This window comes from Corapipo altera, unplaced genomic scaffold, assembly GCF_003945725.1.
Source record: "Corapipo altera isolate COAL_440 unplaced genomic scaffold, ASM394572v1 359, whole genome shotgun sequence".
NCBI lineage: Eukaryota > Metazoa > Chordata > Aves > Passeriformes > Pipridae > Corapipo > Corapipo altera.
This window is the reverse complement of record NW_020884948.1, coordinates 2,193,944-2,213,533: the sequence shown is the minus strand read 5'-3', so window position 1 is coordinate 2,213,533 and position 19,590 is coordinate 2,193,944. Positions and strand designations below refer to the sequence as shown.

The window sequence follows — 19,590 nt, the reverse complement described above, 5'->3', positions numbered from 1 at the left end:
AGCTGTTTAACAGGACATGCAATCTTCAATGCACTGATCAAAAATTAATAGCTTATTCCAACACGATTGTTTTCTAAAATCTCCAAATTAAAAGAAACATACATATTTACAGTAAAAGTAACCCAGAAACATATGATCAGCAGAAAAAGCATCTTCAATTAATCTTGTGAAAAGCTGGTACACCAATGCTAAAGTGATTCTGCTACTATACAACCTGAGACTCCGCTTAGCAACTTCTAAACTTGGTGTCGCCTCCTGTTTGGAGTTTGTTTTTCTTCAATGCTCTGAACCCTATGTTCTGCCCTTGAAGACTTACCTCATTCTTCACACTCACTAACAGTGGAAGATGAAGGGTAACTCATGAAGTTGCTTCCCTAATCCCAAAAGATGACAGATAAGTACTATGCAGAGTTCAGTCAACTATTCTAGGCAGCTTGTGAAAATCCTCTGGGAAATCATTATGTGAGTATATAAGAAAGTTAAGAAAGCTGGGAAGTTACAAGAGTGTTTATAAAAAGGGAATTACACTTTTACACCCTTAATTAATCTAGTTTTTACTTTTATGTCATGTACTTATATATTAAATACCTCAGCAACAGACTTGAGAGCTGATGAACAAGCACTATGATCTATACTGTAAACTAATTCTCAAGTTGGATCCTCATTTTTAGCGAAGTACGAATTCTTAAACACAAAGGCAAACACAGTATATATGGCATTGTATTTATGTGATTCACAAGCTGTTCCTGATCTCATGTCACCTCTTTCAGTTTGAAGTAGCCGCTTCTTCCCCAGTTCAGTGTCTTCCCCAGCCGACCCCACCGAATGCAAAGTACGGTACTGGTCACAGACACAGAAGCTATTCACAGACTACAGAAGGAGCAGGACACACACACCAAAGCACCAGGAACTTTTTTTTTTTTTTTTTTTAAAGAAAGGAGAAAGAATGTCTAGGGTGTGGGAAACTGCAGGTTCCCTCCAGAACTATTTTGTGGAATCTCCTATCTTGGGCAAAACATCCTTGAACTTTATACAACCAAGGAGTCTCTTGAGAGCATTGTAAGTACAACTTTTTGTCCAGTAAGCTCGGACACATAGTAATACCCATTGTCATAGAAAACTCTGTAATAACTAATGATCTACCACATCAGATACTTAATTTCTGTCCCTGACACACTATTTGTACCTACTACACCTAGTCCGCATTATAAAAGTTCTTTCCTTCTCCACCAGCCTGAAGACTGATTCCTTCTACTATAATTTTTCTCCCTCTCTTTCTCTTTTAGTGTTGCAGAGATAGAAAGCGTTAAGGTTTTCTGTACAACAACAGCAAGATCACTCTTGATTAATTGCAAGGAACCCACTTTTCAAACTTCCAGATAAAAACTGGTAAAATAAATAAGATGACTATCACCATTTTGAAGTCATTCTTTTTTCTCTTACCTTTCCTCTCACGTTCTCCTTCAACCCATATTGGCCAACCTCCTACAGCAATGCAGAAAACCAGAAAAAAAGAAGGAAACAGACCAGCATAACAGAGGAGAAGCTTGCAGATGTTGAGAGTATAGCATATCATAGCATGACAGGAGACAGAACTACTTAAAATGAAAATTCATTTTTAAGAGAACAGTCTATGCTAAGTTCAACAATGAAGAGTCTAGGAAAATACTCTGTAGATTGTTTAGATAAAAGGACCAAAGGAAAAATAAAATAAAATAAAAAAGCAATTTACTGCTTCCTGGAAAAAAAACAGGAAAGCTGCTCCAATTCTGCTCAAATCAAGAGAACAGAAAATTGCCTGATATCCTGAATTGTTGATTATGAGCAGAACTGATGCAGGACTACCTAATTCAGGGCAGAAGGAAATGGGGCAGGAGGAATCTGACTCTTAATTAAGAAACAGATCAAAAGAAAAGCAGCCCTAGCAGAATAGCAATTCTACACACTGTGTTAAAAAGAACACAGGTAAAGGCAGATTTTTGAAGATACCCTAATAATTAATTCTATGAGCAGACAGTAAAAATAATTGCAAGCATTAACAGTTTCACTGATGTTACAAAAGAGTTATATATTTGAAATGTTTTACATTAAGATACTTAAAAGGCTATTCTTTCCTAAATTTATTTCTTTAGGTCACTTTTAAGCTGACTCTCTCACTGTTGAAGCTGAAAAGTTTCTGACAGAATGAATGACCACAATGAATGCTGTCTTTGATCAAAACTCCTATGAAATAAACTTTCTGGGAAGCCATGCCTCCAGTTTGAAAGTTGCAACTTTTTCATTGAAATTAAGATATAAAAACCAAGACCTTTTTACAGAGGACACTTACACTTTTACAAAAAAATGTAGTGAGAGGTGATTTACATTTGGATGAAAATGAGCATATCAAGAAATAAGACAGGACTTTCCCTCTTCTACAGTATACTTTTTACAGAATTTATAAAACCATTGATTTTTAGTCAGATATGTTCAGACACAAACACATACCTCATATTCCTTCCTGCAGACCTTTAAAACATCATTTTTTGCAGAAGCCTGAAAGACAGATAAATTTCTCCATTTGTAGCAGAAAATAGTAAAATCATGTTGCAAAATAAAGACAATTCTACCTTTACACTAACTGTGACAACCATGGGTTCATGGTTGATTTAAATGTTCCTTTAAGAACCTAAAGAACTCATCTAAAGCTTTTTTTTAAAGAAAGCAGAAACCATGACTGTCAATACATTTAATTAAAACCCAAAACTTCCTATTTCTGCACCAAGTTAGTCGATATAAGGCAAGTTTGTTTTTGTGAAAGGTTTATCAGATAGAGCAGAACACAGGAAGTATTTAGGAAATGGAAGAATTTGAGCATAAAGATCTCCCTATTTTGCATGCTAATGTCCCTTTCCCATCTCCTTTCTCTTGTATGTACAGTATTACGGTTCCTACTGTCAAACTGAATTGCAGATATTCTCCCTTCAAACTGCAGATCAGTTTGTTCTATAGAGTATTTCGTGCTCCTTTTTCATATGGCAGATATTCAAAACTGTTATTACTACTAACATGTTACTCCAATAATTTAAAACACCTGGGTAAAGTCCGACCTTGGACCTATATCACCTTCTTCAAAATGCCTCCAAAACCCCCTCAAGTTTCAAGAATCAAAATTAAAATCCAAATATTTCCCATTATCCCTAATATTTGGGAAGCATTGGTATATGAGTATAAATGAAAAGAATAGAAAATGTTTTAACCAGGGTCTGCTAAAGTACAAAATACAGCCAAGATTCTGAGACAGCAGAGTCTGCAATCAAATGATACAGCATCTGATTCGGAGAATAATGAGAAATGATGTAACGATCATAAAATCAAATTAATAGAATTTCATAGGACACTGCAATAAATAGAAGTGTTTTAATCGGGTCTGGAAAACACTTAAACATTAAGACAAATTTGAAAACTTTGATAGAAAATGAATTTGACAACAAATACGTGTATCTTATTTTCAGAAGATCAAAAGTACCCAGTTTGTTTACTCACTCCTCATCTCTTTATCACACTACTCTAGGTACTCATGGCTCATCTCCTGTCATATAGTTTTAATGTTATGCTTTCAGGTGAAAGTAGCATTGGGTTTTTTTATGACAACAACTTACAGTAGGCTGCTGGGTCAAGATTAAGACACAACTTTGAATTTTAAGTACATATGTGCTCCACAACTGAGATACAAGGATGATGATAGATAAGAATATGCTCTTCGATTCTGAAGATGTTCTTAAAGTCACAAGTATATATTTTGGGGGAAAAAATAATCCCAAAATTATTCACACTTTTTTAATAAAAAGGTAATTTTTAAATGTATGTATTATGCTTAAAACTTTTACTTGACAAAAATACTGTTACTATTAACACCAAAAAAACCCTTTCTTCCATCTGATGAACAAAAACCTCTTTGAAGAGACACAAAAATCTATTTGGGGCAGTAACTACAACGTGGCATCACTAAACATGACCCTGCAAAAAAAAGAGAGCCTAGAAAGAGCCATACATTGCCTTCCACTCAGCATTATTTTAAAGTAACAACTTTTATGTAGATACCATGACAAAAAATTCAAGAATTAAGTTTAGCATTACCAAAGAGAGCTTCAGAACCTTTACGGATTCCATCAGTAAGTCAGAAAGCCTTACCTGTTTACACGCTTGCCGACATTCCACAGCAATAGCGAGCTCACAGCAACCTAAACCAACCCACCCATCAGACTTCTTCAAAACTCCTTGGAAAATAAGATGACAGACATATTAGAGTAGAAAGAGAAACTATGCCACTGTTTTCCCTTCCCTCTATGTGAGTCAGTTCCTTTTCAAATTTGATAATCTTGTTCTCATTCAAGAAGCCTATTTACAGATTTGATTTTTATTGGAACTCCAAACCAACTTTAAGCAAGAAGAGAACAAGTACGTGCTTTCATAAGTGCTGAACCTGGCAATTAATGAAGTACCTTCCATACACCGAGTTTAAAGATGCTTTATGTGTAAACTATTTTCAATAGTTCAATTTCTATTTTGTTCAATGGAAGTATTAGATTGGGATAATTTATCTAATCTGAAATATAAACAGACAAAAAAATCCCAGGAAAAAATAATTAAAATTAGCAACATTATCTCTTAGAGATGCATCCTGTTGTTGGTTGCAATACCACATTTTTCAACCAACTTTGTCAACGCAGAATATGATCCCTTATTTTTCTTCAAGCTTCCTGTAGTGGTTTTGGTCAGGATAGAGTTAAATTTCTCCAGTAGAGCTTGTATGGGGCTGTGTTTTGGATTTCTGACTAAAACACTGTCAATAACACAGGGATGTTTTAGTTGCTGCTAACACAGACAGCATCAGCGCCTTTTCTGGTTTTCATATGGACCCACAAGTAGGCTGGTGGTACACAGGAGGTTGACAGGGGACCCAGCCGAGACAGCTGACCCCAACTGACCAAAGAGATATTCCATACCACATGGCATCATGTTCAGCCACAAAAGCTGGAGGTGGCTGCCAACCCTTGGGAACTGTCTGAGCATCAGTCATTTGGTGGTGAGCAATTGTTTTCTTTTGCATCACTTGCTTTTCTTGGGTTTGGGGTTTTTTTTTCCTTTTCTTTTTTGTTGCTTTTGTTCTGTTCCATTTTAAAATTATAAACTGTCTTTACCTCAAACCATGGGTTTTCTCACTTTTGCCCTTCTGACTGTGCCACTGGTGGGGGAAGGAGCAAACAGCTGTGTGGTATTTAGCTGCCTACTGGCGTTAACCCACAATGCTGCTTCTGTCGTTTATCTCCCCAAGAACATGATTTCATATCCAGAAATTTCTCCTATAAAAGTTTCACATCTTCCTGTCTCTCTTAATCCATTTACTTCACTATTGCCATTATCCTCATTTCTTATGATAAAGTTACACAGAAAAGCAAACTGCTGCCCTAAGTTGTTTCATTGTCTTAATCTATTCATAGACACAGATTTTCTAAGACTTTCAAGACATCAGAAATAAAACAAAACCGCATTCCTGAATCTATTTCTCATGTAACTTTAAAGACAGAAATAATTAAAGGGAAGGTTTGACCTATGCAGCTGCCCAGCAGCTGTGACAAACTTGTTACACTCTTTTTCTTAGGGCTGGAAGTAGAATTATTTAACTAAAATGAATCACTCATTTTTGCTATGAATATTTTAAAATCTAAGCAGTACTTTATTACGTGCACAAATTATATTCTTTATGTAGAAATACAAAGTAGAAAGTAAAAGAATGAGCAACTTAATTTTAAAAAGTGCTCTTAAGCCTAGCAGAAATGCCTATTCAGAAGAGTCACAAGGGATGTTTAGCTTTAAAAAAGGGAACTGAAAGAGCTAGGAGCAAGACCAATGATCTTAAATTCAAATGATAAGAAAACACTGGGGAAAAAAAGTAAATAAAAATAATTGCAATCAATGGAAAACAATGACAAGTTGTTTTTTATCATTAAGAAAATTGCCCTTAAAATACTACTGGTCATCTTTACAAACATGGGTAACATAGAAAGTCTTAACAGTATCCGTCTTTCATGACATTCTGATGGGCAAATTAAGAAAATGCACAAATGGCAAATTTATAAAGGAGAAGCAAAATCTTTACTAAATGAACATATTTCCCTAGGAAATTAAAATACATAACAGAGTTATTAAAATAAAAATTAAAACCTTAATGCTTTACATAAGTAAGGTAACAGCACTGCATAGCAGGTGGAGGGAGCAGAGGAGCAAAGGTGTAGAACAGCTTTTGGTTGTAGCCTGTATTCTGTCAGTTTGAAGTGGCCTTGTACCATCTGAACGGTACAGACCTTCAGCAGACACTGTAGTCCAGCAATCTATTGGTCTGTTGAAATCCTCTTTACATCTATTCAGAGTATTGGCTCAGCTTTCCAATTAACACTAGTTCAAAGCAGCTGTGAAGGTCATGAAAACTGCAAATTCAGCTCACCTTTCACTTCTACAGCTGGGGGGCAGGATTAGTTATTCAGAGGTTGAGCATCTTTTTGAAAGTGTCAAAGAGATGGCTGTTGTGCACACATGAGCAGCTTGTAATCACTGTTCAAAAATTTGGAATTTGATGCATTGTTTCACACAAGTTCCAAAAGTAAATGCTTGTCTACATGGAAATCAGGCACATGGGTTTAACTACATATGTACAGTTAATTGCCAAATCAACTACTCGCTAGGTTCTGGTTTAGGCATAAAAGAACATATTGGCTGTTTCCGCATAAATTTCCAGCTGGAGACTCCTTTCAATCAGAACAATAATGTTTGGTAGAATGTTTATTACTAGGATTGATATTGTAAGGCATATCATGTGCAGTATGAAAACAAGATTTCCAGAAATCTCTGCTGCAATAACTAGCTGTATCCAGGAGAAACACATGATTAGTAATAGCTGTACAGCTTTAGGGGCAATGTCACCACTGAACAGTCACCAGTGAATCACCACTGACTAATCAGGCACCCATATTTTGTGCAATACAGATCCTGTGTTTTTCAGACATACTGGAACTAAACTAAATTGTGATAAAAGAATGAAGCAAACTACAAATACACGCCAAATTAAGAAGGCTGATAAGTTTCAGCTGTAGTTAGCATTTTCTTGGCAAGTGGTCGCATTTTCATAAACACTGAACTCCAATCTTAATACAGCCACTTAAAAATATATTTTGTCATCAAGGTAATTAAGGTGTGTGCATTTCTAGATGAAAATACATCTTCAGTGTATAATTAATTGACTGGAGTCCATAGTTCTGATAATTCATCAAATTCATCTGTACAACACAGATTCCTGAACTATAAAAGATCATCTAGTTGCATAACACAGCCTCTCAGCTCTCTCAGTCTGCCCTCGTATACGGTCCAGCCCCTTAATCACCTTAAAATGTCTCCTTGCTGAACTTGCATTAATGTGCTCATAGCTTTCTTGTACTAAGAAGCTCAGACCTGGACACAAAATCCCTGATGTGGTCTGACCAATGCTAACTAGAGGGGAAGGATGAGCTCCCTTGATCTGCTGGCAGCATTTTCCTAATGCAGTCTGAGTGCTGTTGGCCAATGTGCTACACAGGCACATTGCTGGATCATATTCCACTTGCAGTCCACCAGGACTCCCAGGTATGTTCTACAAAGCTGCTTTCCAGCTGGGTCAGCCTCCTGTGTGCTGTGGAGCATGGGGCCTTCACCAGGTGCAGGACTTAGCACTTCCTCTTCTGAACTTCAAGAGGTTCCTGTCTGCCTGTTTCTCTGGCTAATAAACATCCCTCTGAATGGCAGCACAATTATCTGGTCTAGCAACCTCTCCTTTCAATTTTGCATCACCTCCAAATACACTGAGGGTGCACTCTGCCTCCATCATTAATGAAGATGTTAAACAGGATTAGACCCAGCATCAACCCTTGGGATACTCGCCTCCAGCTGCACTTTGTGACACTGATCACAAACCTTTGAGCCCAGCAGTTTGGCCAAAATATTAAATATTTTCTAACTAGTAAAAGGAAAGAAGTATTAATAAAATGCACAGGAAACTCAGTGTATACTAAAGGAAACTAGACACCAAATACAGTTTATAATAGAAGCATAATGGAAGTTAAATTATCATGAAACCTATAGGTGCAGTTGGAGGACACAAAATCAAAATATGTATATAGCAAAAAAGCAACATGATTCAATTGTAAATTGGTATATCTTACCTGGCAAAGAAGAATTTATACAACCCCACACTTCTCTCTGAAAAGTAAAAATGCAATTAAACAAATGTAAGTAAATAGAATAAGAGGGTTTCTAGCAGACTCAAACTGCCATTTTCAGCATTTTTTCACTGGGTTTAAAATAATTGACTGGAAGAATTCTTACATTTAAACATCTTTTGAAGAAGTGCTATGAGACAGAAGTTGAGTACCACTTCCTTCTGTTCTCCACAGACTGTGGAATCAATAGCAACATTTTTGCAGATGCAGAACATACTGTGATTACCTGGAATACACTAGCTAGTCAACTTTCTCCACCAGTGTTTAGAGAACTAAATAGCAACTTAGACAATGAATAAGATTTATCTAAGATCAAGTCTCTGAAGAAACTTATTGCCCTAGTATTCCTTTCCATCACCTTAAAAATACCCCAAACAATTAAATAATCACACAGAAAACTAACAAAAAAAAGGTTTTAAAGTATCCCAGAGACCAGAGAAATTAGTTTCAGGGAAAGACAGACACATGGAAGAAGGAGTTGCATACGTAAAGTTTACTAACATAAGAAGTTACAACAGGGAGCTGTTGGGTTCACCCCAACTGCAAAGCACTTCTGGTTCTAAACACAGGTCATGCTAAAAGGCTGATGATATTAGGCAGAAGAATTCTGTAAATGGTTCCTTTTTTTTTTTTGATGGGAAAAAAAAAAAGGTGAAAAGCTTATCAAATAGTTGTTGTCCTTATCTCTCTCATTAATGTTATTACCAAGACTACTAGCCAGGCTGATTACAGGGGACTCTTTACACTGGGGCTAGTATAAAAGAAATTACATGTCAGACAATCGACCTGTCACATAATGTCCCATGCTTCTCCCATGCCAGACAGAGCCAGTTCCAGCTGGCTCCAGCTGGGCTGAGCCCATCAGCGATGTTACCAGTGCCTCTGGGATGGCATATTTAAGAAAGGGTACAAACTACTGCGCAACTGCAGCTGGAGAGAAGAGTGAGAATATGCGAGACAGCCCTCCAGACAACAAGGTCAGTGAAGAAGGAGGGGGAGGAGCTGCTCCAGGCACCAGAGCACAGATCTCCCTGCAGCCTGTGGTGAAGACCACGGTGAGGGAGACTGTTACCCAGCAAACCAGGGATGTCCACGGTGGAGCAGAAATCCACCTGCAGCCCCGTGCTGGAGCAAGTGGATGTGCCCTGAAGGAAACTGCAGTCTGCAGAGAGCCCACACTGGAGCAGGCTCCTGGCCGGACCTGTGGTCCTGTGGAGAACAGCCCACATTGGAGCAAGTTTTCTGACAGGTCCTGTGGCCTTGTGGGAGTCCCACACTGGAACAGTCTGTTCTTGAAGGGCTGCACCCTGTGGAAGGGACTCAGGTTGGAGCAGTTCCTGAAGAACCATCTCCTGTGGGTGGGACCCCATGCTGGAGCAGGGTAAGAGCACAAGGAGGAAGGATCAATAGAGATAATACCCAGTGAAGTGACCATAACCCCCATTCCCCATGCTCTGCTCTGCACTGCTCAGTGGAAGGATGTAGAGAAGTCAGGAGTGAAGTTGAGCCCAGGAAGAATCATAGAATCAACCGGGTTGGAAAAGACCTCTGAGATCATCAAGTCCAACCTGTGATCCAACATTGTTGTGGTTGCTAGACCATGGCACTAAGTGCCACATCCAGTCTCTTTTTAAAAATCTCCAGGGATGGAGAATCCACCACCTCCCTGGGCAGCCCATTCCAATTCCTGATTACTCTCTCTGTAAAAAATTTCTTCCTAATGTCCAACCTAAACCTCCCTTAAACCAAGAGGGCAGAGCTTAAGACTGTGCTCTCTTGTCCTACTGCTGGTTGCCTGGGAGAAGAGACTGATATCCCCCTGGCTATAACCTCCTTTCAGGGAGTTGTAGGGAGTGATGAGGTCTCCCCTGAGCCTTCTCTTCTCCAGGCTGAACAACATCAGCTCTCTCATCCCCTCCTCACAGGACTTGTGCTTGAGTCCCTTCACCAGGCTTGTTGCTCTTCTCTGGACCTGCTCCAGGACCTCAATATCCTTCCTGAACTGAGGGGCCCAGAACTGGACACAGTACTCCAGGTGTGGCCTCACCAGCGCTGAGTACAGGGGAAGAATCACTGCCCTGGTCCTGCTGGCCACACTGTTCCTGATCCAGGCCAGGATGCCATTGGCCTTCTTGGCCACCTGGGCACACTGCTGGCTCATGAGCAGCTTCCTGTCAACCCAAACTCCCAGGTCCCTCTCTGTCTGGTTGCTCTCCAGCCACTCTGTGCCCAGCCTGTAGCGCTGCAGGGGGTTGTTGTGGCCAAAGTGTAGGACCACACACTTGGCCTTGTCAAACCTCATCCCGCTGGTATCAGCCCATCTCTTCAGTTTGTCCAGGTCCCTCTGCAGAGTTCTCCTGCCTTCCAACTGATCAACATTCCTCCCCAAGAAGGGAAGGGTGAGGGCAAGGTGGTTTTAGATTTCACTTTATTTCTCATTATCCCACTCTGAATTTTGATTGGTGATAAATGAAATTAATTTCTCCACATCAAGTCTGTTTTGCCCTTGATGGTACCTGGTGAGTGACCCTTCCCTCTCCTTATTTCAACCCATGAGTTTTTCATTATATTTTTTCCTCCCTGTCCAGCTGAGCAGAAGAATGAGAGAAGCTTTGGTGGGCAACTGGTGTCCAGCCAGGGTCAACCCAACACATGGGACCTTAAATGTGATCTAAAACTGTCCTCCTCTGTATCTGTGGGAGTTTCCCACTTATACAAGAGCCAAAGCAAGATCAAAAGAATATGGTAAAGAGCTTCTAGCACTACTAGTTCCATCCCATTGATTCAGTTGACTTTCTTTATTCCATGAGCAGGTTAATGATTGGACTCAATGATCTTTAGGGTCTTTTCTAACCTAAATGATTCTCAGATAAAAATGACTTCTTGTGTTGGCAGTTACTTTATTACTTAATACCAGGCAATATCCTTTCCATCATCTTACTTGAAGGAAGATACGCAACACAATGTAACCAGTGCTCCAGAATATAGACCATCTGATTAAATTTAAACCTATCTGCTAATCTGTGTAATGGCACCAGAACACCTCTCCAACAAAGACAAATGATATCTGAGAACAGTAAATACGGTATTAAATTGAACTGTTAACTATTTTATATCTAGATGTCTAGATGTCTTTTGCAAAAGTTTATAAATATTAGTTCAATTCAGTGATATTCATTTAAGATCCACCCTGGGCAGCAAACTTGCCATTTATAAAGACAGTAATTGGGAGTTAAAAAAATCATCGTGTCAACCATTTTTCCCCCTTTCAGATACTCTCCAATCCTGTCTTATAAAATGCACTTCTCCACTATATAAGCAAGATTCTACTCTTCTTATCAAGGAATGAAAGATAAAGAAAACCAGCACCAAAACAAATGCTATTCACCAATATGTTTTCATGCCAGATTTTACTCATAACATCAGCTGTCTATAACTTTCCAGGACCTTAGATTTGATGATCTACAGAAAAAAAAAAGCTGAAGGAACTTTGACACACAGAAGAAAAGGATCTATAAGCATACACAGTCTTGCAAAGTGAATTATAAAATGTTATTCCCAGACGTAGTACTCCTACACAATGCCCATTCGAGCTGAGCATATGCTCTAGGCTAGCTGGAAACAGAATTGATACTGTTCAGAAGTAACAAAAACTGCAAGAAGAAAGCAGACTTTTCAGATAGCAAATGTATTCAGATATTCTATGTTGCCAAGAGATAAGACACTAAAATTTACAGTCTGAATGATAGTACTTATCTATTCCCCAATTAGATCACCCCTTAGACAAGGAGCAGATTACATTCTTCATCTTTTTAGTGAAATACTAAAGAACTTTTAGGAAACCATAATCTTACTTATCCAACAAAAGCATTACCTCAGTTTCTCAGATAAAGCCATAAACAATTCAGTGCAGCTATGTGGGCCTCCTTGCCTCAGCCCAACCAAGACCTCACGGCTTTGTCCCATACACAAGCTGGAACATATGATCTAATTCAAGTTGCTGCCATCGACATCCAAGTAACAATCACTCAGCACAATTTCTTACAACACAGATAAGATTTTCATTGCATTTTATAGCTTATAGAAGCCACCTTATTGCAAGTAGCATAATATATGATGGCTTTACAAAAAAAATAATCCTACTTTGAGGATCAAATCTCATTATAACATTTTTTCTAGCAAGCCTTACCATTGATTCTGGGCAATACTCAGGTGCTCGCTGCAGTAAGTGCTTCAAACGGGAATCACTCTTAGAAGACAAAATCTGTTAGAAACAAAACACACCTTAAAACATAGAGAATATAACTGCACATCAAAAACTTTTTTCATCTGATTTCACCAGTTTTAGTTTCTCTACTATCAACTCTGAGAACTTTGGCTAACCATTAGTATCCATATGATACAAAGTTGAAATTTTCTTTTGTAGATCTGTAGTCTTTCAGATATGTTGTGCTTTTTATAAAGAGGCAATTTTTATATTTACAGTGAATGAGAATTTCCTCCTCAAGCACTTTGATCAAAAAGTTTCTACTGAATGTAAAGGGCCAGTATGAAATAGAGGATTTTTGCTCCACACACCAAAATACTATACAGCTCTATTTACTTAATTAACCTTCTGCTACACATTACGTGACATCAAGCAACTAAACTCCTTCCAAAAAAAACCTGAAACAAGTAATTTTTGTGGAACAAAGATAAACAAAACCTAGACTAGTTAAAGAGACTACCAAAACTAACAGGGGAATGAATACTACCCACAGCACAGCAAGAACAATTTAAGCACCATCTAAGTGAACTGAACAGCCAGAAGCTCATTAGACTGGATGGTATGCAACTGAAGATGCTGAAGATGTTGTTCCTTTAGTAGTCTAATTAAACACAAATTAAAACAAGAAACTAGACAACAAGAGGGATGGAAAGAGATCTATTAATGTGGGATATGAAACTGGAAATTACACGAAAAACTGAAACAGATGCATTTCAGAAGGAGAAATACATTACAGTTCTATTCTAAATTTGCAAAATGATAAATTTATCGAAGAATGCCAAGAGAGCAAAAGCACATGTTTCAAAATGAGAGTAAAAAAAGAACTGCAGTAGTATTTTGAGTCTTCTGAGGTCATAGAACAATAAAATAATTCAGATTAGAAGGGATCTTAGAAGATCCCTCTTGCTCAAAGAAGGGTCAACTATGAGGCCAGACCATGTTGCTCAGTGTTCTATCCAGTCAGGTTTGAGGATAAAGAATGCACAGCCTCTCTGTTTTCACAGTGGAAAAGTTATTCCTCATAACCAGTTGGAACTCTGGTTTCAATTTATGACTGCTCTCTCTTGTCCTCACATTGTGTACCATTGTGAAGAGCCTGTTTCTGTCTTCTGAGCAATCTTTCTACAGGTATCAGAAGGCTGCTCTGAGGTGCTCCTTCTTCCTCAGCTTCTCCAGAGGGGGCACCCTGTTCCCCTGGGTGACTCTGCTAACTTTTTCCAGGTAATGGATGTCTTTCTTGTAAGAGGGGGAACAAAACTGGACACAGCATTCTAAGTGTGGCCAGGAAGTGCTGCCTAAATGGGGATTATAGCCCAGGATGCTTTCTTTACTGTTGGAGGACACTGCTGGCTCATGCTCAGCTTGCTTTCTGTCTATCAGAACCCCTGGGTCCTTTTTCAGCAAATCAGCTCTCTAGAGAATCAATCTCCAACTCATTTCATTGCAAATGATTCTTTCTTCCCAGGTGCAGGATTTTGCATTTGTTCTTGTTGAATTTCATAAAGTTCCTTTTGGCCAATTCCTTTCATCTATCCAAGTCCCTGTGGATTACAGTCCTTCCATTAAGATTACCAATGCTTCCTTTCAGCTTCATATCGCCTAAAAACTCAATAACAGTCAAATCTGTCACCTCCTCCAGGTTGTTAATAAAGATGTTGAACAGGACAGACACCTTTTGTATTCCACTTAGGACCCATTAACCTCTACCTCTGAGCCTGATTATACAACCAGTTTTTTACTCATCTATTTGTCCATTCATCAAAACCATATGATCCTAAAATGGATATAAAAATACTGAGTGAAGCAGTGTTGAAAGCCTTGCTAAAGTCAACACAAATGACATCCACTCCTTTCCCCTCATCCAGAAATCCAGCCTTATTATCAAAGGCAATCAGGTTTGTCAGGCACGATTTACCCCTTGCACACTCAGAGATGTGTTCTGAGAGGACTCTGTCCATGATCTTCACAGGCATTTAAGAGAAGATGAATAGCCTGTAGTTTACTGGATTGGGCACCAGCCTTTGGGGTATTTTGTTTGTTTGATTGGTTGGTTTTGAAGATGGGTACACTGTCCTTCTCCAGTCACTGGGGACTTCCCTCAAATTCCACAATGTTTCAAAGATGACAGAGAACAAGTAACCTTGCAGTGACACCAGCCAGCTCTCTCAGCATCCTCAGATGCAGGCCATCTAGTCCCATGGACATGTATGGGTCAAGTAATTCCCAATTCATCCACCACCTATTACTGGTAGTACATCTCCTTGTACCTCATCCCTATGCACAGAGGACTGGGAGATCTTGTCAACAAAGCAAGAAGGCATTCAGTACCTCTGCCCTATCTGTGTTTGCTGACACTAAATCATATGCTGCCTTCGGCAACAGTTGCACATTTTTCCTTCTTCAGCCTTTACCTACTACCATAGTGGTTAAAGTCTAGTTGCCCTTGACATCCTCTACAAGTCTCAATTCCAGCTGAGCTTTGTCTTTCCCAGCATAACCTTACTTGCTTCAGCAAACTCTAAATTCTTCTTGTAAAACCTTCCCTGCTTCTATCTTCTCTATACTGCAGCCTTTCTTCACTCGAGCTTGTTCATGACTTACGTCTCTGTTTAGCCACATCAGATTCTTGAAACATTAACGTGCTTTCCTGGGGACTGGGATGGACTGTCCTTATGCTTGGAGAAGGATGCGGATAGAGACCTCTGGAGCGGTACAGAGATGAATGCTGCCAGGAAATTTATCATTATGAAACTTCCCAGAAATAAACTTACGAAAAAAACGTCAGTTAAAGAAAGAGAGAACCACATATTTCTTGCTACGATATCTGACATACTTAATCAAATAATCATGAACAGGAGATGATACTAAAGCTAAGAGTGGAATAATACTTACTAAGAATGTTTGAATCATGTTAGTTGAAAAACAAACCTGTAATCCAAGTTTTCTTTTTCAAAGGGCTCACAGTAGCTGAATTACTAGTTAGCAGAAATCCTTCCTCTTAATCAAGCCTTTTTCCTTAATCGGCAGGATCAAGAAGGACATCACTGGGTCTCCTGTGCCTTTCACCCTAGTCCCTGGCCTGTAGTTACTGGTGTCCGTGTAGATGAGCAGACAATGGATAACAGTCTGAGGGTCCAAAAAGCCTCGTAATTCCTGCAACATCCTAGATCTGAGCCCCTAAAAACCAAGACACCTCAGACAGGAAGTCTAATCTGCAGATGAATGCCTCCATCCCCCGCAGGAGGGAGTCTTCTGCCTGGTGCTGTTGTTTACAACCTGTTGATTAGGCCAAGATGGCTCCCCAGTGAAGCTTGTTTCTCCTCACCTGTTCTAAGGCCCCAAACCTATTCTATAAGTGCATATCCAAGACAGACTGAGAAATTTCTTCCTGCTGTGAGGAGCCACAAAAACTTTCATTCTCCACTAAGCACAGCCTCTGGCCATCCTTCTTTCTATGCGATGCATAGTCCAGGCTACTGCCCTTGCAGATTCTCCACAGAGCTTGTCTAGCTCCCCATTTACACTGAGGCAATGCTTCAATCCTCAACTTATACGACAATTCAGGAAGCTGACCAGGGCATGACTCCCACAGTTGAAGTGTCACCGTCTCAAGGAGAGACACCAGCTTTTCCCCACAGCCCAAGATGTGGTTGGTCACATTTTCCTCAAGAGCTCCCTCCGGGTCAAGCCCTCCACCATGTCATGAGTGTTTGCCCAGACAGCACCAGGGACTATCCTCCTGGGCACAACAGGTGCACCCAGTCTCAGGCACCTCAGAAGTACCTCAGTACTTCTGCACTTGCTAATGACACTCTTCACAGCAACTGGCTGTGTCAATGCCCAAATTTCTGTCTGTGTACCCTGGTCACAGGCATTGCCTAAGCATTACTTAAATAGAAATATGGGGACAAGCTTATTCCCTTTCCCTGCCAATCCTGGCAAGCAACTGCAGTGTTTTATGGCTTAAACAACCAAATCCTGGAGGAAAACACTTTTAAAAAATTATTAGTAAATTATCAGGTCAGGATAGTACAGTGTGGTGGTACTGACAAGGCAACAACTGCATGGCAAATATTTTAGAAAAGGTATTTGGAAAGATGGAAAAAGGCAATTCAGCCAACTCTGTTTCCTTACAGTCACACCTTGTGTTTGCACACCCTCATCCTACAAATTTTACATTTAAGGTAAGAGGGTAAGTATCAAATATATTCCTAAATGGATTCAACACAGACAAAGCATTTGAATCGAGCTGCACAAAATGGTTAAGTAACAGAACATGAGAATCAGTAAAAAACAGCAGACAGCTCCTTCAGCCAGCTGTTTGCCTGTATCAAAGGATCACTCAGAAAATTATGCTACCAGCCTAATGTGAGTTAACTAAGCCAGCTCTTATAGAACACTCTGAGAGGCACCAGTCTTGCTTTAGACTTGTTATAAACCTCTCACCACAAAGACTCTGAATATACTGATTATCTGACTAGAGAGGGGTCATCCAGATGAGGCAAGATCAGAGTATCTTACAAAACCCACAGAAAAATATGCAAAAATTAGAACCAGTATAACAGAATTGGGATGGAATTTGACAGTAAAAAGCTGAAGAGCTAACCAGAATTCACATGCTAAGCTAGGAACTTCAAACCAATGAACCAGCAGAAAGAATTGGACAGATTATTCCAAATACCATATCAATGCAGACACTAAATCTACCATTTAATTTTTTTATATATAGGAATGGATCTCTTTCTCTTACTTACGTCTGAGTTTAAATACAGTTTTTAAGGCTGAGTGCTATACTTTCATGTATAATGCCATGTACAGTTTTGCTTACCTGTATTCAAAGAGATAAACTTCTGCTGGAAGGGCTGCAAGAATTATTATAGGGATTGGAAGAATATTTTATGCAAGGAAACTGCAAACTTTTCCGTGTTTGGCCCAACAATTTGAAAACTGAAAGAAGATTTGGTTGTATTCTCTAGATATATCAGGGAGGGAGAAGTGCAATTTAAAGTAAAAACTTTGTTAGTACAATCAGAGATAAACATAAATTTAATCATAATCAGGTTTAGTGCTTGAACAACCCAAAGTGTGTAATGAAGACAAGAAAAGGACACAGGTATGATGTAAGGACACAATTTTAATACAAAAATTGTGTATACATGTTATGTATGTCTTACTGATGTAAAATTTTTACGTAGATAAATTTAGGTAACTATACAGAAAGCTGTATAACATTCTACCCAAAGGTACAAATCTAAACATAAGCTGTGGAAAAATACTTTCCAAGCTTGAATTTAGCACAAACAGCTCTTTGTTGTTACCCTATGAACAGACTAGGTGAGCAGATTTTGGCTGCATTCACAAAGCCATACATCATAATGAGTATCTCAGATGCTTAGCTAACAAACAAGAACTGGCAGAACAACAGAATAGTACCAGCATCTTGTTTGTTATTTTAAATTCCCAAAAACTTGGAAACACAAAAGATCCAGAAATTTTGTAAAATACCTTCACCCCTCTTATTTCCTAACATGCTTATCACTTCTTGACCAAATTGTGACTTCAGGTTGGCATCTCTATTTCTCCTCACCTTCAGCAGAACCCATTTTCCACTACGAAAGGAAAAAGGACTACAGTTTTAAACCTTTAATTCTCATTTCAGTAGCATTACATCTCACGATTCACATATAGTATTCAGACAGATCATTAGCTTAAAACCTTAATGTTGCTACATCATTGTCTAAAGGCACGATTTTAACTCTGATGGAGTTAAAACCAAATTTAAAACGAGCTTACCTGTTCACAGACATCACGGCACATTAAATTGTCCTTTGCATGATAACAACACGACAAACCTATAGAAAAGCAGGGGAAAGGAAAAAAGTATTTAGAAGACCTGAAACACTTAACCATCGCTTCCGTACACACCTGATGTCCTATCAGGACAATCTGCCTTGTCCACAGATGACGGTAAAAAATTTTCCTTACCAGAAGGCAGAAAAAGAACACAAGAAATTTTTGTTCTGAAACTGATGCAGATCTGTTCAACGAGTCTCACAGTTACCACTGAACACTCACTGCCACCAAAATGAGATCTCGTTCCCCTTCTGCTTTCAATCACACTTCTGTTGCTTAACTTGCACTAGCTTGGCACCTGGCAAATTCCTTCATGAGACAGTGCAATTTATTAACCGAGGGTAAATTTAAAAAAAAAAAGTGAACAAACTCCCCACCAAAAATCTCCATAGGGACTACATGTCTTTGTAAATTGAATAATGTCACAGAATCTGAAAAGTGCAAGAATCAGTCAGGAACAGGTGGAAAAGGAAATCAGAGCAGGAACCTCTTGTCACACAGCTGCTCATTGAACCCTGGGTTCTTAAAAACTTGGAACAAAACTGTAAATTGTTTCAATAGTGATGGATGATTAACAGTGGATTTGCCTGACTAAATGGAAGTCACAGAGCAAAGAGAGATATGAACACATCAAGAGAAAAAAAAAAAAGAGAAGCACTGAGAAGCCACAAAACACCAAAGTGTAAAGTAGCATTTTGAGCATTATATTCTAGTGCACTTTGTTACCCTTACCATACAAATAGTTTGTTCATTCACGGTTAAGCTTGGCCAATATAAAATGAATTGCATGATACCTTGATATTCACTTTCATCCTCACTTCCCAGTATTTGAACCAGTGTATCAGGAAACAGACAGAGGTTTCCTTCAAAGCTTTTACTATCATGCACATCTTCATATCCAGGATCATTTAACAATTACAGATTTCTGCTCAACTGTATCTGAACTACGTATCACACCGATACAAGAAAAAAGCAATACTGTGCAATGATACCACACATATAAAGTCTTATTTCACAATACCTTACTAGATAGGCTTTGACTGAACCATTGAGAAGGATCTTGGGCATGAAGTCCTCACAATATGAGTAGGTTTATCAACAGAAATCTGGGCCAGAGTATGTCATATTTCATTCCACTAGCTTTTTACTGGTTTCTTCCCAAAACCATGCCTCACTAGA

The 19,590-nt window shown here is 39.0% G+C and overlaps 1 protein-coding gene across 1 annotated transcript in view; it reads right to left on the bottom strand.

Moving 5' to 3' along the window:
* Positions 1 to 17,403, bottom strand: part of RECK (reversion inducing cysteine rich protein with kazal motifs) — a 48,942-nt gene extending 31,539 nt beyond the window's left edge. Inside the window, exons 1-6 of the mRNA XM_027662846.1 lie at positions 17,387 to 17,403; positions 12,481 to 12,555; positions 8,235 to 8,271; positions 4,174 to 4,259; positions 2,488 to 2,535; positions 1,444 to 1,485 (exon numbers count right to left, since the gene is read on the bottom strand). Of these exons, the coding sequence (XP_027518647.1) occupies positions 1,444 to 1,485; positions 2,488 to 2,535; positions 4,174 to 4,259; positions 8,235 to 8,271; positions 12,481 to 12,483 (216 nt within the window). The 5' untranslated portion in view covers positions 12,484 to 12,555; positions 17,387 to 17,403. The remainder of the gene's footprint in view (positions 1 to 1,443; positions 1,486 to 2,487; positions 2,536 to 4,173; positions 4,260 to 8,234; positions 8,272 to 12,480; positions 12,556 to 17,386) is intronic.
* Between the last annotated feature and the right edge of the window lie 2,187 nt (positions 17,404 to 19,590).